Raw genomic sequence first — 23,814 nt, 5'->3', positions numbered from 1 at the left:
ATTTGAGATGAGTTAGATTAGTCACAGATGAGTTCCTCTAACTCATCCGAGATTAGAATTAGATGGTTTTATTTAGTTAGAAGGTTTCATAAACATCAAATACCGTTGCATAAATATTATTGAGTTTTTTTTTGACTCTCAACTGAAAATATAAAAGTAATTATACTTTTTTGTTCAACTTTAAATATTATGGGCTCATGGGCTTGATCCACGATGAAATCTCAAACCATAAGCTCAAATCGTCTAATAAGAGCTACATGAGATTTCAATAGTTGTTCGGTTATTTTCATAATTTTAGCTATTTTTTTGATAAAGATTAAAAGATTAGATTAAAGTTTTTTTTCTCTCCAGAATTCATCATTGTTAGGATGTTTACTTCATTCTTTAAATGTGAAATTGGAAATCGTCATTGTTGTTATGATGTTTACTTCTTTCATGAAATGTGACATTAAAAATTATCTTTGTGACGGTTACTTCTTTCTTGAAATATGACATTAAAATTTAACATTGATTTTATGATGCTTACTTTTTCTTGAAATGTGTCATTGGAAATTATATTTATTTGTATGATCAATGATGTTTACTTTTCTTGAAATATGACATTTGAAATTATTATTGTTTTTATGATGCTTACTTCTTTTATAAAATATGACATTGGAAGTTATCTTTATGATGGTTACTTCTTTCTTGAAGTATATGGCATTAGAAAGTATCATTGTTTGTAAGATGTTTACTTTTTCTTGAAATATGACATTGGAAATTATTATTGTTTTTATGATGGTTACTTCTTTTATAAAATATGACATTGGAAGTTATCATTATGATTGTTACTTCTTTTTTGAAGTATATGACATTAGAAAGTATCATTGTTTTTATGATTTCCCTTGAAATATGACGGAAATAATCATTGGTTTTTATGATGTTTACTTTTCCGAAAACATTTTTTTTTCAAAAAAAATAAAATCTCAAAAATACGACTCTGATTTTAAGATTACATTTTTGAAATGTGATATTTCAAATCTAATGCTTGTTTATCACATGTACTTTTAGCAGGAATATTTTAGGATCCGCGATCCAAATTTGGATTGAAATAGCAGCACGACCATACCTATAGAGGTGCATATATACCAGATTTTAAAATCCGGGTTCTTTTTCCAAATTGAACAAACAAATTTTTGGTGATATTGATCTGGATTGTTACTGGTTATGGAGCTAAAATGTTTTTCCAATATAATCATTGTTTGTGTTTGTAAGGGCGAGTTTATTATATGGGAAGGTAGGTTCTTTGACCCACCTAAATTTTCTACAATTACTAGATGTACTATAACCAAAAAATTAGAAACTATCTTACAAAAATTAGAGAACCTACCTTGGATTGGAAGTAAAAATTAAGAAAAAAAAGTATATTAGTTAAAAGAAAGAAGGAATATGTTCGAAAAATTCATTTGTATATATTTAAGACATATAGTTAGTCTCACTCCCACATCAAGCAACTAAATGAAATAGGTGAAAGATGTCTTATAAATAGCAATATAAGAGAACTTTGAAGTACAAGGGCCGTTTAAAATGTATTTTGAGCCTGGAACGACAAAAAAAGTCCTTAAAATAAACAAATTTCATCAAATTTTTTATAATAATTTAATAGTTGAAAGAAAATTATTTATACTAGCTTCTAAAAATTTTGGGCCCCTATAAAAAATGAACCCTAGACGGTCGCCTCTGGCGCCCACCGTCTAGTACGGACCTATACATTTGTGTTTGACAGCTATGACTCATCTAACGAGTTAAAAGCCAATTAGTCAGGGTGCTTTGTTATTCTAAATTGGCTTTTGTAGTTGTTTTTAAAATTTTAATACATATATTTATAAAATCCGGTTTTCGAATGATCTAAATGGTTTGGCTGAATCTAGTTTTTTGGCAAACCGACGGGTTCCCACTAGTTTACTAACAAGTGTGTTTGAGATTGGGAAAAAAAACGGTAACCTGATGGGTTTTCGGTTCCATCGGTCGAACTAGTTGGTCTGGTTATCAAAACCATGATTACACTACCGGCCTAGCTGAACCTAGTTAGGGAACCAGATAGTTTTCTATTTTAGGTTTGCCTCTTGATTGATCAAAAGCAGCCTTTCAGGATTGTTTAAGAGGTATCAAAGGCATTAGTTATATTGTTCGACTACTTCCACCAACTACAGTTTCAAAAGAGATGATCAAAATGAAAATGATATTTCTATAGTGCATTACATAATGACTCGGATTGAAAATGGTTTTTCTTAAACATGATTAATAAATTGGTTGTTGCAAATATCATTGAAACAAGCGAGTCACATATATTATATATATTCAAAGATGAACAACGTGAATTTACATTACAAAAATTCACACACACACACACACACGATCATGAAAATCAGTAGCATCCTTGGGTTTAACCTAGTTGAAATGGGTAGTAAAATGTAATAAAATTACAAGTTTTTTATAATGTAATTAAGGAAGTGCATCTTTCTTGAGTGTGTGTGTGTGTGAGTAGGGTGCATGGTTGGAAATATTTGCATGAGTAGTTGTGTCCTCGTGGATCAATAGCTTATAAATATCACAAAATTAGCAATAAAAAATACAAAATTTTAACATAACATTCTCCTACGAAAGCTTATGCATCAATTCTAAAGCTTTCAGATACCTACCTCATTTTCAAGTGAACAAACAAACGAATCCCCATTCATGAAGCAAAATTTTGAATTCAGGCCTCTGATGAGGCTCTCTTTCTCTTCTTCACCTTTTTGACTTTGACTTTGGCCGACTTATACAGTTTGACCCCTCTCTTTGACTTCTTCTTAGAAGTAGACCCTGCAGCAACATCATCATCATCATCATCACTGATCATAACCCCCTTTCCACGAGGCAATGGCTCTTCCTCATCGTCTACATTCCAATTACAAAAAAGCCCCTCGTGTTCCACAAAGTCTTTCTCCAACGGGTCCCCTGCTCCAGGGAGTAAATTGGTAAATGTCACATCACCATTCAAACCTCCTTTTCTCTCCAACAAAACCTTATCTGGTCTTATAATGGTGCCAAGAATGCTCCTGTTGGGGCCTAGACTCATTATCAGTTTTGTGTTTGTCAAAGTCGAACATGCCATTCCAAAAGCTGATTTTATCTGTGTGCACACACCAAGGGTATTTTAGACATTTTACCAACACTTAATTCAAAACACTTATCATCTACTACTTACTAACCTGGAAATAGTTGAAGGAATTTTTTCCTATATCATTATCCGGAGCCTATTATCAAACACACAATAAAACCACATTAATTATAACTTCATAAAAAGGGTAAAAAGGTAATTTGGTAGATAGATGTATATATTACCTGTGGATCCTGGATAGCAAGCAGTGATCGCCTGTTTGCATTTAAGAATCTAAGTACAAAAGTCAAACAAAGATTATCAGTCAACTTTGAAAATCAAGTAATGTAAACTGCAAAAAAAAAAAAGATTTTGTTACCCTTTGCTCTTTTTAGAAAAAAAGGTTCCTCCATCATTGCAAGATATGCCAACATCAGATGTATTCAACTTACGCCCATACATATCAAAAAAAGTAACCTACTTTCAAATAGAACAGAGCATATTCTTAGTGAACTTTTGTTTTTTAAAAAAGTCAATTTTCTACCAATGTTGCAATATAATTTCATAATCTTAAAGAAAATATGCATACGACATCGTATGGAAAAGGGAAAAAAAATCATACCAAAAGAACTCCAAGATTATGTTCTGGAGAAGCATGAGTATCAAGTGAATTCTGTATTACATAAGAAGAAAATTCAATGAGAATAATGTAAATAACTGCACATATTTAGAATTTTTTTTTTTAAAAAAAGTACCCATGTAGTAAGTACTTTTAAATATGTACCCGCAACATTGCTATTAGCATAGCTAGAAGTGCATAAGAACCAATCCCACCTGAATACACCTGCACTAATAAAACTTAATTAATCAAAACATTTAGAGAAAAAGATTATTATTTATTAATAAAAAGAAAAAAAAAATGTCACACTCACACACCTCGTTTAACTCGCGTTGTTGTAGAAAAACTTTCAAAATCAAACATAATGGCCTTAACTGGGGCCACTTGGATATAGCATCCTAGAAAAAAAAAAAGTGAATTCTAAAGTTAATAAGATACCTCTTTATTTCTATTATTGATTTATTTATATATTTATCTAAACACCTAAACAAACCTGTATATATTCAGCTGCTTTCGGCCCATTTTCCATATCAAAACTGTTAAAAAGAAAACAAGTACTCAAAAAAAGAGCAATAAAACTCTAATTTAAAAATATACATTTTGAGAAATAAAGTTTTTGATTTTCTAACCTTACATCAAATGAGATGCCACTTCTTTTTTCCACAAATTTAATGATTGGCACACGGGCTTTAGCAATCACCTGATATATCATATATCATATATATAATATATTTCAGAATATTTAAATATAAATTAGACAAATAAAATGATTGAGGTGTTGTGTAGGGTTACCTGAATCTTTTTTGCAACACCTCTTTGAGATAAAGCCCTAGAGAGAGCATGTAAACCCATTTGAGGAGTTCGAATATGTGAGTCTAGTATCACCATCTACGATGAGTTTTTATACAGCCATAAATGCAAAAACAGCATAAAAGATGATTAGAATTATATCACATAACAATAGAATAGTGGTTTGAAAGTAGCATAACAACATGATAAGAAAACTCTATTGCATTTCAGCTTCAAGAACAATTGATTGTGAATATCTATGTGAATAATTGATTAAGAGAATACATGGGCTTACATCAACATCACTGCTTGGTAAGAACAACCCTGTCTTGAAAGAGCCAAAAATTTCTACCTGTAAAACAAATATAATAATATATAAGAATTGCAACTCTTTCTAGAATTGTTGATATCATATTGTATTAGGAACACATGTACCTTGCACATAGGCCAGATATACTTTATAACATCTGAAACAGATTCGACTGCTGTGTCGCGTGATACTTGCTCTTCAGAAGTTGGAGACAGAAAATCACAAAAATCCAGGATCTCTGATAAAAAGAAATAGATGCAAATCAACTTAATACAACGGCACAAGCTTACTAAATGACTATATGTTACAGAGCTCGTGGAAATTAACCATTAAAGTTATTATATAAGCAGTATTCTGATACAAGATTGAATGTGAATAACAGGGTAATCTTGAAAAGATTAGAATTCATTCAATTGAGAAAATGATAGAAACCCCCCAATTTAACTATACTAACAATCGAATTGGATTGAAGGTATAACGCTAAGTCCCTAATTAATCAGAATGTGTCAAATTTAAAGCAAAAGGGAAGAACGATACCTTTGTGAAGCTGGAGCATGGGGCTCTTAAACCGACAATTGGCACGAAACCAACCAGCCTCAAGACTTCTGGTGGGTTCTTCATCAGGCAAAGGAGTGGCCAATCGCGAACGTTTGAGGGGCGGCGTCGGAGTCCTCCAATCATCGGCGTCGACATCGAGAGAGAAGAATTCCGGAGCGGAAGTTTCCGGCAAGGGCGTCGAATTCGTAGATATGGGTATATGATTCCGTAGCACAAGGTACGGTTCGGAGTCGCTAGGGGTAGGGGAACTGGGAGCCGGCGGCGGTGTGGATGCGATGGTGGAGGCGGCGACGTTGGATGATAGAGGGGATAGGGTTTCATAGAGAAACCCGTCGATTTCCATGGCTGAGACAACGAGAAAGATGGTTATTTTTTCTTAGTAATCGTTAATGGCGGTCGGAATGTTTGGGAAATTTTAGGGTTGTAGATGGCGGAAGGGTTTATGGGCGAAGATGTCTGGAGAAACCTTAATTCATGCGAATTATGATTTAACAGTTTAACCCCCTCTAGTCTCACCCCTCATTTTGAAGAAAACATACTTTTTCCAAGAAATTCAAAAAAAATAGTCATATGGGTCCAAGTGCAAAATGTTAAATTATATTCATAGCTCCCTGCTTAAAAAGAGTAAAATTACACGAATGGTCCCTATGGTTTAGGGTAATTTGCACGTTTGGTCTCTAACTAATTTTTTTAACTCGGAAGGTCCCTACTGTTTGTTTTTGTTACGCGCTTGGTCCCTATCTTACCTAAAAAAACTATTATGCTCTTGATTTTTTTTAATTTATTTAAGTAAACACACCCATAATCCCACCCGCTCACCTTACCTCACCTACCCCATCATTTTTTCCTTTTTAAATAATAGTCTTTTTAGATAAAGACGGGGACCAAACGCGTGACAAAAATAAACAGTAGGGACCAAACACGTAACAAAAACAAACCATAAGGACCTTCCGAATTAAAAAAAAAATAAGTTAGGGACCAAGCACGCAAATTACCCCAAACCATAGGGACCATTCATGTAATTTACTCACTTAAAAACCGAAAATCTCATCATCTTTTATTCCTTCGTTTTTGGAGAGCACCTCGAAGCCTCTCAATTCGCAATTTTGCATTGCAAAGTAAACTACTTACCCAATGATTTCAATATCTTAATATTTCTTAGGCATTTAGAGACTTTTTTTCATTTAGAGATTATCAAACTCGTTGAATGATGACCCATTTAAATATGACCTATGAATGGTTCTATTAATAGGTTATTAAACAGTCATGTAGATTTTTCTATTACCTATTGAATGTTGTCCGATTCAGATATGACCTATGAATTCCATTAGGAGATTATTAAACAGCCATATAGATTTTCTATTAGCTTCGGTATGAATGTAGTTATAAAGGGTTGTAATACTTGCAAGGGGTAGCACAAAATAAAATTCCTGATAAAAGATAACAAGATAACTGTTTAAAAATTACAATTTTAATAGAAATAACAAATTACCGCAAAAGTCTTACATTTCAAAGTTGACATCTTCGCTTACCTATTTTTTGAAATCGCTCCATCACTTGTTCAATCTTAACATCCACAAGTGCTTCTTTTTCTACACTACAAATCAAAGCATCATTCATAAAATCATCACCTATTTTATTACGCAAGTCGGTTTTCAAGAGCATCATTGCGGAAAAATATCTTTCAACGGTTGTAGTTGCGACGGGCAAAACCAAAGTCAACTTTAATAACCTATTTAAACCAAAGGAAAAGAACAATGTTTTCCAGTTTCCACCATCAAACGAGAAAGGTCCGCAATGCCCTTCAAATTAGCAAATCTCTCATCATCAATCAAAGAGTGATAATAGGTTTCAAGTTGACCATCAAGATACACCCTTTCTAAAGCAGTAAAATCCGTTTTGTACAACTCACTTAGCTTCACCAACTTTGATTTGTCAAACATAGAGAATGCATTACAAGGACTCAAAGCCGACATGTATTCTAGCAAATTGATGCTCACTTCACTAAAACGGTTCCCAAACTCTTGAATTTGCATATCCAAAACCGTTTTGAAAATATCAACTTCAAAGTGATGTTGATTAGTAATCTTGGTCCTACGGTTTCTTGGAGTAACATAACATTCAGGCATTTCCACAATTTTAATTTTATGTTTCTGACAAAAAGAAAATACTTTCTCCAATATTGAAGGAAATCCATTATTTCTTAAAGCTTTTAGCGTTTTCATTGTCACTTTCACCAAAGAAGCCGTTTCCAAAATATCTTGATCCTTTCTTTGAAGATGTCTTGACAAGGTATCTATGAGACCAAAAATCTCCAACATCAAGTGTAAATAAAACACAAAATCAAGTGTCTTGAAATATGACAAAATATCGTACGCTTGATTTTGGTTATGTAAACTAGATCCCTCCCCTTGAACATAATTAAGAACCTTGACTGCCTCCGGAAACAGATTCTTTAAACTTGTTATTGTTTTATAATGTGAACTCCATTTTGTATCTCCAGCTATAACAAGAGAAATCTCTTGATTTAAACCTCTTCTGGTGTCAATTTCACCATTACCAATTTCTTTTTGAACCCTTCCCTTGTAACTCTCCTGTATGATATCTTTTATTTTACAAGAAGCACACACCACATTAACCACCAAAGCTAATTGCTCAAAGAAATCTTCAGCACCATCATGGTTCTTTGCTACAGCCACAACCACTAACTGGAGTTGGTGTGCAAAACAATGTACATAATATGTCGAAGGGTTATCTTTCAATATCAATGCTTTCAAACTGTTAAATGCACCCTGCATATTACTTGCTACATCATATCCTTGCCCTCTTACCTATTTCAAAAAAAAAATATATATATATATATAATATAAATAAGAAATTAAATAGATAAAATTCAAATACTAATAAAGGAATTCATGATTTCGCACCTGAGATATACTCAAGTTATTGTTGGTAATACTGAATCAATGGCTTCTTTTAGAGTTAAAGAAGATGTATCATTCACGTGCACAACTCCAACAAATCTTTCCTTCACAATTCCAAGGATATTAACATATCGCAAAACCATAGTCATTTGTTCCTTGTTTGATACATTACTAGACTCGTCTACTAATATAACAAACACATCCTTACCAATTTCTTCACAAATGAACTTTATTATCTCTTTTGAAAAGCATTGAACAATTTCTTTTTGAATCTTCGGAGACGTCAATTTTTCATTTTTTGGAGTGATTTGTAAAGTAACGTTATAAATGATTTCATTATGGTCCATAAGGAATGATAATTGTTCAATGAAAAGACCCTTAGAAAGAGAGCCATCTGACTCATCATGACCACGAAATGGTAACGTATTTTTCAATAAAAATCTACAAGTATCAATTGTAGCACGTAATCGAATTTGATAGTTACTCGCTTCAACTTCGGTTTGCTTATGGAAAGCTTCACTAATAGATTGGTTTTTCTTTACTAGATTTTCACACTTTTGTTTTGCTTTGTTGTGACGACTATCAACTTTACCCTCATGATCTTTCAATGATTTCTTTTTACTCCAAGTGTCAAAGCCTCTCGTCACAAATACATCTCTCCCCCCTTGTTGCATTACAATGTCTCTAAGCAAGTAACAACATAAACAATAAGCTTTGTTTTCTTTTGTGATATACACTAGCCAATTAAATTCATCAAACCATTCCTTTACAAAACGTCTATTCTTATCACCAATTTTTATTAATGGAAAATCATGACATTTTGGTTGAGAAGGTCCTTTAATCCAATATATTCTCCTTATTTCATCCCTTTGATTTGGTAGATAGGATGTAATTCTTGGTCTACCGCAGGGTCCGAAGGAAGATTATTAATATCAAAACTTGGTGGTTGTGGTTGTGGTTGAGGTTGAGGTCTTTTCCCTCCACCACTTTCATTACTACTACCAACATCCAATGCCCTTTTAAAAAAAATCCATTCAAACCCTATAAACACAATTAAATATTTAAAATTCATAATTGATAATATAAACCCAACACAAGTGAACAACTAATTGACTAATCAGGTTTTCAAATTGACAACTAAATTAAGCAAAATTATAAAATATAAAAGGTGAAAAATTAAATATTACTTGTTTCATGAGTCCTTGAATGCACAAGTGTGACTGTGGGAGAAGAAAGCCAAATTGAAAAAGTTGTCGTCAAGCAAGGGCTGAAGGGCGTAGGGGATGATGAGAACTCAGAACAATTTTATCTTTTTCCTTGATGTCGTAAGTTAAATTGTACATAAATAATTACATAAAACGTTCACATATAAATGCGCCATGTTTACCAATTAGTGGGCTATTGGACTTTGCTTTAAATGTAATTGGACGTTGGTGCTTGAGGTTGTATCTAAGAGTATTACATTTATGTATATAACTTTTTTTTTACATTTCTAGGGATTAATTGAAGGGTAGCACGTGCTACCCCTGCTACCAACCAATTAATTCCGCTAATGCTTTCAAGATGAGGAATACTAGAAGTGTCATCGACATTGGATTTGATATTGAGAAGAATCGATGTATAACCATGAAATATGTGAAACACAACACTTATACATAACTAAGAAACTTTTTATGGAGCTTCAAATCAACTCAATCAGAGTTGCGGGTTTAAGTTATGATCAACATACTATTCCAGTGTTGGACCAAACATACTAATAATGTTGTGATGTTCATGGGGTTGTCATATCATACAACTTATGAATATAAGGACATTGTTGGATTAATACAAAGTCATAGATTGATGATTGGTGTCTTTAAGCTTCTCAAAAAACTAGAGGAGCATTCAAGGTGTCTAATGTTGTAAAATTGTGATTCAAGGATCGCAAACGTGTGTACAATCTCAAGTAGTCTTTTTCCGTTCCAAAAAAAAAACATTGGGTAGAATTTTACTCGTATTTCCCTTGTAATATGATAGGTGCATTTTATGCACCTATTTTGCATGTTTATTTCCGTCTTTTTATAGCATTCTACTTCATAATTCTTGCATTTAGTTGATTATTAGGGCAATTGCATATTTCATTAAGATTGTCTAGTACTTCACTATTTTTGATTTAGTTTGCAGGCATTATGGAGCATGGAACGTGGAGCTTGGATGCATGGATGCATGGAGCTTGGATTCTTGGAGCTTTGGAGCATGCAGAGAAGACATAACCCGAGTCATTGTTGCATTATCATCATAGCAAAGGAATACTTTTGAAATGCGATTCTTGTCACACTGTCACAGGTCGTGTTTGTCCTTTATCATCTCATATTTAAGCAACATGACTCGTGGTAAAGCTAGATTGAAGATGGAGCCAACAGTGAAGACTTTTTGGAATATTAGCAAAAAGCATGGGCCATGCCAAAAACACATGGTCAAGACAAATGGCCATGCCAAAAACACATGGGCAAAAGGCATGGCCATGCCAAAATCGCATGGCCTTATGGCAAGTCACGTGAACTTTAATAAAAGAGGAGGAGACGTCATTTTGAAGGGGAGAACGTTTTTGGGGAGCATTTTTTGGCGATCTTGGGTGATTTTGGGAGAATTCTTGGAGTTTTTGAGAAGACCTAATCATTGCAAACACTTTGGATTTCATTTTTGTAAGGATTAAACATCCCAATTCCATCTTTATTCTTGTTTGATTTGTTCTTAGCCATGTGTGGCTAAGAAATCCTAGTTTCTAGTTCTTGTTCAAAACATGTTGATTGCTTGACTTGAAGCATATGATTTGATGTTTGATTTGATTCTATTCTAGTGATTATGTTTTTGTTTAAACTAGAATCCTTGAATTTGATTTATGTTTGATTGGCCACTTTCATGAATTGAATTTTTCTGCAGTTAATTAACTTTTAGGGCACCTAATCGTTCTATAAAGTTAATGATTGGTAACAAACAATAGGTTTTCTTATTGTAAAACATATATCACATGTTTTCACACTTCCGAGCGTATGAGAAGAAATGAACATTGTTGGGAAGCTTATACAAAACTTAATGCAGTTTTTCAATACAATCTAAGAGCGTGTTTAGGTTGAATTAGTAAAGTTGGGTCTAGTCAAAGAGCGTGTTTTGGTTAGATAATTTGGCAAGCGAGAGGTATTAGAGCGTGTTAATATTTTTCAGTACCAACTTAGAATAGAAATCATAAATTACATCAAGTCAATCAAGTTAAACAGCAACATTGAGAACTAGAACTGGAAACACTTTTACAACTTGTTTACAAATATATTTCATTTTGTGCATGTTTTTAATGTAGATTGTTATTTTATTATTTGAATTTTGCAAGCAAAACCCCCATTTTTGACCAAAGTACCTTGTGCAAAAAGGTATAGACTTTTGTCCCGTGTCTCTGTGGTTCGACCCTGCTTGCCTTGTACTACTTTTTAGTGCATTAAAGCAGTGTATTTGGAGTCTATTGTACCTCATTATTTGTTGGGTTTGACACCCCTAACATAATATAAGGTAGTTTCTGTTGGATTAGTGTCTAAGTCTATAACTATTTTGGTATGTACTTGACCCGATGGTGCATGGTCCTTTTGGGTTGCCTTCACCAAAGCAACTTGATAGGATGAATTATGGAGAGAAAGGATTAAATATGATTTATTAATATATTATGGGAATAATATATTAAAGGAGAAATCATATTGTTTAATTAATATTAGTCAATAATTTATTGGTAATTAGTTTTGTGACTAAAAGAGATTAATTAAACTTAAGGGACTGAAATTGTAATTATAAGATAATTGCAATTTGGGCCATGGATTGCCTTATATTAAGGAGTGGACGAATTCTATGGGGAAGCCCATAAGAAATCGTCCAAGGCCTTAAGGAAAGGGATCCATGGGTTGCTTAGGGCTTAAGCATCCAAATTATGGTTTCCTTGTTAGATAACCCTAATAGCCTCACTATATATATGACCCTTATGACCCAAAAACATGGTGAAGCTTTGTTCTAGGGTTTCACACGTTTTTTGGGCAACCTCCATCCTCTCTCCTCTTCATCCTCTTGCTTATGGTGTTTGTGAACCATTAGAGGAGTGACATTTGTGACTCTAAGCTTTCCAAAGTCATTACAAGGAGATTTGGGATTGTTATTGCTACATAACAATCAAGGTAATATCTTAAACCCATTCTTATGTTAATATGATTACTTGTATGCTAGAATTAGGGTTTATAGTCTTGGATAACTTGCATGTACAATAGAGAAACCTAGATCCAAGCATTAGGGTTTGTATGAGCACATAGGATGTTCTTATGACCAAAACCCATCAGTTTCTAGTCTATGTAAAGTTCTATTATGTAAAACAACAATGGAACTTTTGAGAGGTGATAAAAATTTAAGGAGCATGACACTTATAATGTTGACATGTGCAAGTTACTTTGGCAAGTGATTTATATGATGATGTGTTGATATGGTGGAAATACTCCCATTTGAAGAATGATTATGATGTTATATGTTGTAATATGAATGTCACGTCTCTAAGACACGTTGAGCATGATGAGGACGTTAATGTTGAAGTTGATTAGAATGAGATGAAACACCTTATTATACTATTACCAATGAGTCCAACAAATTTAATGTAGTAGTGGGCATAAATTGATTAGGAACCAACCAAACTAAGATGTTGTGTGTATGTGTGGGGGGGGACTATTTGAGTGAAGGCATCTAAGGGGGATTTGATGGGCGTTTTAGTCTTTGTCATAGAAATTGCGAGTATTTTAGACTTTTAGTCTCTCACTGGAGTTGTTAGATAGTTGTTGATTGGGTCAAATATGACTAGATCTGACTGAGTCTACCTCTGAATGAAACTTGGTTGTTTGATTATAGGTATGGTTGACTTTGTTAAATGATGAAAATGACCATATTACCATTTTTGTTTTATCTTGTGCTATATAAAATGTATCTGCTTGATAAAATATTTCAATGAAGTTTATAGTATATTACCATTTTGTTCTATGTTGTGTTAAATAAAAGTAGGATGTTAAAATAAACAAATTAATAATATTATCGTTGTTATTTCTTGTATTCAACCTTTTTAATTTACTTATACCCCACAAAGTAATAAAAATAGAACCCTCCATTTAAATTGGTTGAAGCAAATATTGAACCTTTTAAAAAATGGAGCCTTTCAAAAAGATTAATTGATGATTTATCAAATGAAGAATTACATGTTGATTTGAAATAGCTTCAAAACGTGGTGCTTTTGATTTTTTGATTGAAGGTAATTATGAAGTAGCAAGTTGAGGAGTCTTTCAAGCACATCACATAACACAAAATGATTCACCGGGAACATTAACTATAATGATATAACAAAAAAAATATACTAATAGTAATGAATTAATGATTAGCTACTAATAGTCACAAAATTAAGAAAAAAACTTGCCCCAACTCATCATGATGCAGCCTAGCAACCCGATGCAAGGCAAAGAGATTAATGCATGTATTAAGAGAAGGAACAAAAATATAACTTAAAGAAGAAAGTCTCACATGAGGAATACAACAGCGATGCAAAGGAAGAAGTCAAGGTCGGCAGAGGAAGGAGACATTGAAGGGAAGAGACGACTGCATACTTGGAAGGGTGTGTTCAATGGAGGAAGAGACGTACGTGATGCCATGGTATTAGGGCAAAGGGCAAAAATGTTAACATTCATAAATGGGAGTAATGTACTTTTTTCTCATGGACCAATTCAGAGGTAACTTTTACTCATATCAAGCAATTTGATCGGGCCAAGTTAGACAAAAAAAAAAAAAGTCTAACTAAACCAATCATAGCAATATCAAACAACCCCTCACTTGTCCAACCTTGTTCCACACTTTTGGTTTGGACTAGAACTTTAGTCATATTTGACTGTCTTTTTTTTCCAACATATCTTTGTCCCATCCATAGTCCTATTTGTCTTGGTCGTTTTTCTATAGTATCCTTGTCCCATTCATGTCAATGAAGGTTAAGTTATTTTATAAAACAAAAACATTTAATTCAACATAAAATAATAGGGTAAATTGAAATCATGTCAAAAAGTCCCTAGTATGAGAGGGTAAATTGGCTGATATCAAACATTCTTACCGGACGAGTAAGAGGTGTATGAAACAGGTCTTTAGTCTCTCTCACTTGCCCTACGTTGTTCCAACTTTGATTTGGACCAAACTTTAGAATTTTGGTCCAATTTGATTTTGTCCTTGTTCTATCTTTTCCTTGTCCCATCCATAACTTTTGGATATTTTCAGTATAGCACAATGCAACAGTCTTTTATTTCACCAATATCTTGTGAAACATATTAAAGAGGCCAAGATAGTAGTGCAATGGCTCAAATGTATATCTGAATTTTCTTAACATCATAATCTTCATCTTCTCCCTACAAACAATTATTTTCATTTTGGCCGATACACAATTAAATGCAAAAGCTCAAACTATTTTCATGCAAGCAGCATACATTTCCTGCAAACAATACCCAAACCCAACAAAGTCACTGGTATAAGCAAAGATTCGTTGAAACTTAAAGAGCCTCACATGGCTCATTTAAACTGATACAATACATATTATTTTCAGAAGCAGTGTTGATCAGAATAAGTGAAATGATTAAGATTAGAAAAAGTTGGTGAAAGAATCCACATCCACCCTATATACATATAGCATAGCAATATATTATACTGTTGGGGTGAAAACATAAAACATCCAGTCCCAAATCCAAAATGGGAAGAAATCAAAATCCGATATGTTTCACCAATAATGATTATAAGAAGGTATAGCAGCACTAAAAGCAGATGGAGGAGGAGGAGGAGGAGGAGGAAGATAAGCATGGACATTATGCGCATAAGCAGGTGCAAACGCATGACGTACACGCGATGATGAATGGGTTTGAGTTTGAGTTTGAGTTTTGGTTTTCTTTACAGTCAAGCCGATAAACTCCTCGGCTTCTTTAGCTCCAATATTCTTAAAAGCAGCCACAAGCGTCTTGACACATGCAACCACATCAGCCTTGAACTGAGGGGAACAGCTGTCATTGTCCTCATCCACATCCTGTACACCTCCCCTCACTAGACACCCAACCTGCACCCCTTCTGTATACGCTTTACACGCCATCAAAATATCTCGCACACGGTTCCGAAAATGCCCACTCACCAAATCCTCAAAGTTCTACACCATCATCATCATCATCATAGCAACACTTTCAAACAACAAGAAAAGAAGAAGAAAGGGAGGGAGGGAGGTTTTACCTTGGGTGGTTTTTTCATGGTATAGACCATGGTTTTGAGTGAGAGGATAAGGGTGCTTTCGTTGTATTGCATGGATCTTTTTTCTCCCTGGATGGAGCCACTGGAGTGTGCATATCCAGGCTCATTGAAGTAAGGCTTTGTGTTCAAGATGAGACCCTGAATGGAGACCAACACCTGGAGCATGGTTGAGGTGCCAGGTATCCACCTCTCCTTTTGGGCACCTGACCATGTGTTTAGAAGGCTCAGACACACCTTCCCACAGTTGTACAGATTCGGATTGATACGCAGCCCACCAGAGTGATAGTGCACAAGCTGCCAAATCAACTTCAACTTACAACCAAAAACATAATTTATTAAACAAGACAAGACATGTGTATTGTATGTTTATGTCTTACAGGTGGGCAGCTGGGATAGCTGCTTTGAAAACAGATATCAAAGAAGAAGAGTCCATCATGATATGGGGTGCCATCTGCTCCAATAATCACAGCTCTTAAAAGATCCATCCTTGACTCATATGCCCTTACAAATATTGTGTCTGCACCCCCCACACCACAATCACATCACAACATATCTATTAATCTCTTTTTTCTAATCAAGTATTATTATACTAACAAAAAAGGCTCCATTTCTGACACATACCAGGCAGATCTTTCTCAAGAATCCTCCACTCATCCTGTATCTTTTTAGCCCAATTTTTTGGTGGCTGAAACATAACCAATCACATTCATGTCTTATGTGTATATGAAAATAGAAAAAACAAATTAACAACATACTAAGTAAACTGAATCCAATAGAGGGGTTGTTTCTTTTTTGACTTAATGGGCTTAATGGGCTAAGCAATTAATAAGCTGATCAGTTAGTTAGTTTACAAGAAAGTGTTTGGATTAGGTTATACACTACCAAAACACAATAAGCTGATCACTTACTTTTTAGTATTTGAGAAACTCTGTCTATACATGTAAAATGAACAGAAAAACATGAGGGGTAAAAGGGTAAACTGCTAAAAGCATCAATGGCCATGAAAAATGAAAAACAAGGCTACATAATGTTTAAAGTTAAAACAATGGTAAAATCTTAAAGGCATAGATTGGTTTCCACATATAATAAGCATTTCAAATAAGTTAGTAAAAAGAGAAAACAACTTATCAAAACTGCTTATGTAAAGTCAATAAGCACTTTTTACCAAACCACAATAAGCTAATAAGCACCTTAAAAAAAGAAAAAGGCCCAAAATCAGACTTACCTGCTTCATTCCAGAATTCTGTGCTGCATAATAATGATCAGAAAAATCCACGACTGTATCAAACTTCTTGAAGCTCTCATATCTTTTCAGAACATCTTCATTATCAACAACCTTTGCCATGCTAGAAGAACTTCCAATTACACTTGAACTCCTTGGGCTATTCCCAGCAAGAACCTTGTCCATTATCATGTGATTCATGTCTCCCATAGGATACATAGAAAATGACGTATCTACCCCTAGAGGGTAACCCGTGTTCATGGGCAACTGAAAGAAACTTGAAGAAATGCCGCCACCACCACCAACTTGAGGAGTATTAGAACTATTGGAAAAATAAGAAACCGTATGAGGCGCCTTCATAGGTGGTGCTACTTGATTATGCGTATAATTAAAGGGCATGTTTTGGTGTTTGAATTTTTGTGGGGTCTCAACAAATGGAAGTGGAAGATTCTTTGAACTGTTATTTGCATGTGGACCAGAATAAGTAGAAGCAGCATGAACAGTTGAATTCTTTTTCATTTGGAGTGTTTCTGGAAACCAGGGAATTTGAGCTTCAATTCCAGTAGGGATATCCATATGATCAAAACGGGATTGCAAAGCCAGATAATCATCTTCTAAAATATAATCATCTAAATCATAAAAGCTCTCTAATTCTGCAACAAAGCTCTTTGAAGAATGACCAGGACCCACTGAATTCATTTGCACACCACCCTGCGTAGATGAAATCATTGAAATATCCTAAAAAAGATTAAAAACTAAAAATTATATGAATTTCACTGTCATACTATGGCTAGGCTTATACCTTCCCCTTATTATTTGAGTCAACTTTCTTTGTAGTTTGACCCCTGTCCTTTGAACCTTGTTCTGCACTACTAGAGCCCAATGAGATGCCCATAGCACCCTGGAAACAGAGGTATACGATTATAACAAGAGTTAAGAGCAACAAAGCAGAGGACTACAGAAAAAGATGCAGAAAATCAAGTAACAAGAGTAGATCATACTTGAAATTAAGAATCATAATAAATTGGAAATCAAGAAGATTATACCTTCCTCTTTTTGTTGGATTCGACCTTCCCTTCAATGAACACTACGTCATTTCGGTCTTCATCCATGTCAACGTCGATTATTTCATGATAAACAACCTGAGAAATGATGAAATATGAACAAGATTGATGAAACCAATAAACTAGCATTGTTGATACGATTTATGTACCTCTTTTTGTTTAAGCGCCTTAGCCTTCGATTTGGAAGTCTGACCAGCGTAAGGAGGAGTAATTTCGATCACTTCGGGTTCCATATACGATGAACTACTACTCCCCGGAAACACTCTTTTACTAGAAAACAAAATTGACAAATATCAATACGCATAGACAAGACAACACGATAACAATAAATGACACGAGGAGGTTTTACTTGGATTTCTGAGGGTTGTATATCGATATCGCGGACGACTCCATTATTTGCAATTATCGACAGTAAGCCAAAAGCAACAGAAGATAACGGGGAAACTAACAATCCAAACAAAACCCTCTTTTCTAGGGCTTTCCCACTCCGATCACTATCAAATACGGCTAAACTTACGGATAAAACTAGAGCAAGAAAAACTCCTGTGGCTTTTCGTCTTCCATGGCGAATTTGAGAATCTTTGTGGCCCGATAACTTTCAAAAGCGAGGGTTTGAGAGCTCAAACAGAAGACTATGGGGAAACAATCAATCGAGACAAAACCCTCCTTTCTAGGAATTTCCCGCTCCGATCGCTGTCAAATACGGCTTCATTAACGGATAAAACTAGAACAAGAAAAAGCCCTTTGGCTTCTCGTCTTCCATGGCACTCTCTGTGGCCCGGGAATTTATAGGGTTTGAGAGCTCTGTTGGTTTATTCGGAAGATCTTGGTCGTAGATTTGATATACCTTAACCATGACTGCGGTCCTTTGGTAGGTATGGTAGGGAGTGTCACGTACGATTTGTGCCCCTTGGATTAAGTTTTCAGTTGGTGTGAGCTGCGTAGACGGTGGTGATGAGTAGGTCGTGGGGCCCGAAGATGCAGGCATGTCAGCCACGTAGGACTACCCGATGTATTCTATCAATCTATCCTATCTTTCATTTAAAATTCAAATAATTCAACTAAAAAGCAAAGATAGAATTATAAGTATTTATCAAATAATTAGGTTATAATCATGGAAATTAAACATTAAAATAAAATAATCACTATAAAATTCATAATCATTGATTTATAAATTACCAAATAATTAAAAAGATACAACAATAATATTGAAATGAAAAAACATAAAATTAGTATATTACATGAATAGTGCATGTTAAAAAATATTACAAAGATGGTTAAAAATACAATATGTAAAACGCATATCCTAAATACAATTTACAGAATATGCCCATGTTTAAAAAAAGGGCAAAAAAGGGAAGAAATTACATTATTTAAAAAAAAGAATGTTTATACTGATTGTTTAATTATTTTTAAATTTTGGTATACAAATAGAATAGTTAGTGTCAACATTTTTAACAACTTAAAGTTGGATTGCTAAACGATTTCATGGGACACCATAGACAATCATAAGGGTCGTTATGGATCTCTAACAATATTATAACATGGTACTTGCATTTAATGTTACGTAATTAGGAGACGTTACACAACTTCAAGCAAATCAAAGGCCGAATAAATTATGTTATATTTACATATCATATAATTTATTTTACACATATTCAAGCAAATCAAAGGTTGAAGTAGATGTTTCAATACACTGCTATAATTGGCTAGATATTTCAAAGCATAATGACTTTAATAATAAATTTATGAGATTTTATCCATTAATCATTAGACTTACCAACTGGACCATTATTTTAGGGCAAAATAACTATTTTAACATAGTTTTATAGTTGTCTTTCAAGAAGCCCAAAATCAAACATAATCACGAAAGTATGAAAAAATTATTCAGATAATAGTATGAAGTAATATAAACAAGATATGCATATAGGGCCCATACATAGAAACAAAAATTAAGAAGCAGCATTACACAAGGATGAAAGTAGAATGTTATAATTGATAGATTTTTCAAATTCATCGTCTTAATAAGAATATTTTTAAAAATACAATTTTGTAAGAATAAGAAACAGAATTATGACGTTATATTAGACAAATAAATGAAAGTGTGTTGTTATTTCTTTCACTTAGACATGTTTATTAGAGTAAATACGAAATACAATTATAATGATTATTATTAGAGAAATAAAAACAAAGTGGCCATATTTAATGTTTTTTTTATTTAATGATACACCATCTTGCAAGCAGAGAGGTAAAAAAAAAAAAGAGGTTGTAAATGGTATGAGTTTCTCCCATGCACTCATGTTTCCACCATTTTGCTCTTGTCCATGACACAATCCCAACAAATAATCAAATTATATAACAAAATTAGTTAATGATCTCATGGAAGCATATGGAAAATATGAATGAAATCAGATTTTAATGATTGTTGAAAACAAATACACGTTGCTATATTAATCATCAATGAGATCATTGGACTTCAACCGTTAGTTGTTACTTATCATCTTTTTGACCAACAATCACCTGATTTCCAGTTGGCTTAGTTGGTTTATATGAGCTTTTAAATTTTGATTATTTTCTTTTAGCCCTTCAATTATATTGTCATCGTTATCTTTAAGAAACAATATTGGATTAGCGTTAAATAATATATGTAGGTGGAGTTAGCATTACCGAAGCATAATAAAGGGGGAAAACCAAGGCCGACCCGATACATGGGCGAGATGGGCCAAGGCCCAGGGCATCAGATATGAGGGGGCATCAATTAGTCATGTGTTAACGATGTATATAGCAGTTTGGTCCAAAAGATTTAGCCCAACTTTTGATTTCTGTTCTCCGACGCTAGGCTGGAGGGCAAGGTAAAAAGCGTGCAATCGAATCGACGATGGAGATGTAATCGACATTTTTATTAGCAGAGAAATGAACTTTGTTGAAGAACGAGGATTCGACTTCTTCTCTAAATCTAATTTCTACTTTTTGATTTCTCTTTCTCCTATATATAGTGATTTGGTGATATTTATGAGTTGGGGTTTGAAAAAACTTTGTCGTTCTTTGTATTTCTTATTTTTCTGATTCCTAATTATAAATTCTTCTATTTTATCACTATTTTTGTTGGAGTTCGATCGTTGAAGTTGTATACTTGGCGTTCGTCGATTGAAACTTCAAAGCCATCAACTAAAGAGGTAATTATCGATTCTATTCTTCAATTTCTGATTCCCAATTTGTTTGGAATATATATCAGTTTTGTTTGAAATATGCATCTTTGATATCATATTTGTTTGTTTGATTATAGTAGTTTTGTTCAGGATGTTTAATTTTTTATTTCTTAGGGTTTGATTCAGGAGTAAGACTGTAAGAGTTGGAATATGTGCTTAATTTTTTAGTTCAAAATTAGGAGTTGCTATAGGCATGATTTTGTGGTATGCTTCAGGTATAAGTTCTATGGTTTTATGTATGAATTTCAAGTGTTCCAATCTGAATTTTTATTCTTTGTTTATGTTATTAAGGAGGTATACTTTTCTATTGATTTTTCAACTTTTGATTATTTTGGATATTTTGAGGCATCAACTAGGGGTAGTAGTATACAATTTTCCATTGTTATTTGTTGCTATCAGACATAATTTTTTTAATTGATCTAATATTTATGATTCTATGATTCATTTTCCATATCACTTTACATATTGAAACTGAAAAAAACACAAACTTTGGTAATTTTTTTTGGTTTTGAAACAACAAGGGTAAATTAGGAAGGATATTGATAACATTGTATGATCTCAATGACTCAATAGCATTGACTTTAGTTTGTTTGTTTTTTTTCTAGTTTACAGATAGCAGGGGTAGATTAGGAAAGATTCTTATTTTAGATTTCTGCTTTGTATTTTTAGTGTATTTTAGTTTTCCTGAGATTGAAAAAACTCATTTGTTCTTTTAATCTTATATCATCAATATCTTTAATCACTTTTATTTATTTAATTTACAATTAAAAGTGTATTAAAATGGTGGAATCTTTTCATTGAATTTTAGTTAGTAGAATCTGAGTGGAATACCTGAGATTACAAATAATGAGTTGGTTGTGGCAAGAGAAGGAATAAAAATTGAGAACATAAGACAATTTACAATCCAATTTCTTTGGAACAGAGCAAGTGCATGAAACAAGGAAATGTGACAAATGGCTTCTCAAGCATCGTGTAATGTTCTAAGGAAAGGCATTATCACCTTTGAAGAAGAAAATTTTGCTTGAAAACTAATTATATGTTGTTGAATACGTTTTTTTATGATTTATATATATGTTTTTTGTAGTTATATGTGTGTGTGTGTATGTGTGTTTTTATATTGCATTCGTTTTGTATAAACATACGGGCATTATTTTATTACTTTGGCCTGGGCATTAAAAATCAATGGACCGGCCCTGGGGAAAACCAAATATTTCATGATATTAACCTTAGAACCAGCATTAAAAAGTATCAATCCAACATATTTAAGAAAAAAACTATAAAGAATTTACCATGTAGAGCTCTTGGATGGTAGAAGTAAGAACTATAAACATCAAATATCATTAAAAAAACAGAAATAACTATTTTTAAGGTTGTTTCAAGGAATACATACCATTATTTCGGGGAGACATACAACTCAAGTCTCAAAAACAAAACCAGAAAACTCATATTTGAAGTTCTTTGTCAGCTTGTTCATAAAAAAACACACCGCCATTAAAAATCTAAATAGTAAAAAAGAAGGCTAATATGAAGATTTATCCACCTGCTCTGAATGTACTTTTGGATAAAAAGTTGGCATTTAAATTTCAAATTTCACATTTTTAGGAGGGTAATATGAAGATTTATTCAAACATCCACAATCGATTGTACTTTTGGAAGTAAGTAGCAAATCAAGACTGTCATGAATTGGATTGTAGATTGTCTGAAGATTTTTAGACATAGCAGTGGTATTGATGCAATATTCATGAGTACTTTGAAATGGAGATTTAAGTATTAGATTAACCCACGCTCAGAGAATTACTTCATGGAATTTGTCACGAGTAATTATGAGACGATAATATCTTATAATCTTTAAACGGAGATATATGGGTTGTAGTTTACAAGTTGGTTGTGCATTGATGATATTTAACGCATCAGTAACTTGATGTTATAAAACGTATTGTTGTGCATGATTTGATAAGTAAATAGTGCAATCATATAATTCAAAGTTTATTGTTCCTTTTGCCTTAACATGAAAAGCGATATCTTTGGGCCCCTTGGTGATTGGTGTTGACTTATAGTGTCGGGCCCGACCAAGACTTGATTGATGTGTTCGATTTTCTATGTCAGAACGTAAGATTATATGATCACTTATCTTAGGACACGTTACTGACTAGGTCAGAGTTCGACAACGGCTTTTGGTGACTATAATTTGCTGATCAATTTGGAAGATTATACTAACAATTATAGTTATTAGACTTATCCAAGTGGGAGACTGTTGGATTAATGTCTAAGCCTATAACTATAATTGGTATAAACTTGAATTGATAGTAGCACAACCCTTTTGGGTTGCCCTCAAAGCTAGCAATTAGATAGGGTTATTTTGGAGAGAGAGAGAAAGAGAATGATTTATTATTTAATTAATAAATTGAAATATATAATTTGTTAATATGTTATGAGAATAATATATTAATTAGAAGTTATGATATTTGATTAATAATTAATCATAAATTAATTGGAATTAATTTTGGGGTTAATTGGACTAATCTATAGTGCAGGGGCTGTTTGACAATATATTGATGGTTGAGTAAAAGCCCTAGAACCTCCTTGAAAAGAGGTTGGACGAAATCTTCTAGGAAGGGCCTAGAAATTTCGTCCAAAGGCTCATAGATGGAGTCTTGTGGGCTGCTTGGTCACCAAGCAAAGGG

General features: G+C 33.5%; 3 protein-coding genes across 3 annotated transcripts; all 3 read right to left on the bottom strand.

Moving 5' to 3' along the window:
* Window positions 1–2,545: 2,545 nt before the first annotated feature.
* LOC145054367 (Nucleotidyltransferase family protein) lies at window positions 2,546–5,912 on the bottom strand. Its single transcript, XM_079002532.1, has 13 exons — window positions 5,377–5,912; window positions 4,965–5,077; window positions 4,825–4,881; window positions 4,533–4,628; window positions 4,370–4,440; window positions 4,234–4,276; window positions 4,058–4,138; window positions 3,906–3,965; window positions 3,744–3,794; window positions 3,501–3,598; window positions 3,367–3,415; window positions 3,234–3,278; window positions 2,546–3,154 (listed from the first exon to the last, which is right to left on the bottom strand). Exons 1-13 carry the CDS (start codon window positions 5,738–5,740, stop codon window positions 2,738–2,740), a joined length of 1,545 nt encoding a protein of 514 aa, XP_078858658.1. The 5' UTR covers window positions 5,741–5,912; the 3' UTR covers window positions 2,546–2,737.
* A 1,221-nt stretch (window positions 5,913–7,133) lies between these two features.
* On the bottom strand, window positions 7,134–8,995 carry LOC145050519 (uncharacterized). Its single transcript, XM_078998754.1, has 2 exons — window positions 8,357–8,995; window positions 7,134–8,228 (listed from the first exon to the last, which is right to left on the bottom strand). Exons 1-2 carry the CDS (start codon window positions 8,993–8,995, stop codon window positions 7,134–7,136), a joined length of 1,734 nt encoding a protein of 577 aa, XP_078854880.1.
* A 5,962-nt stretch (window positions 8,996–14,957) lies between these two features.
* Window positions 14,958–18,747, bottom strand: LOC145054366 (putative ubiquitin-conjugating enzyme E2 26). Its single transcript, XM_079002531.1, has 9 exons — window positions 18,271–18,747; window positions 18,071–18,191; window positions 17,904–17,999; window positions 17,660–17,758; window positions 16,861–17,568; window positions 16,257–16,320; window positions 16,013–16,152; window positions 15,618–15,929; window positions 14,958–15,537 (listed from the first exon to the last, which is right to left on the bottom strand). The coding sequence occupies exons 1-9, from the start codon at window positions 18,312–18,314 to the stop codon at window positions 15,121–15,123; spliced, it is 2,001 nt and encodes a 666-aa protein (XP_078858657.1). The 5' UTR covers window positions 18,315–18,747; the 3' UTR covers window positions 14,958–15,120.
* Between the last annotated feature and the right edge of the window lie 5,067 nt (window positions 18,748–23,814).

Source organism: Lactuca serriola, chromosome 5 (genome assembly GCF_051521515.1).
Source record: "Lactuca serriola cultivar US96UC23 chromosome 5, Lser_US96UC23_V15, whole genome shotgun sequence".
In the NCBI taxonomy this organism is placed as follows: Eukaryota; Viridiplantae; Streptophyta; class Magnoliopsida; order Asterales; family Asteraceae; genus Lactuca; species Lactuca serriola.
Note: the sequence above shows the minus strand (reverse complement) of the source record. Positions and strands in the feature narration are given on the sequence as shown.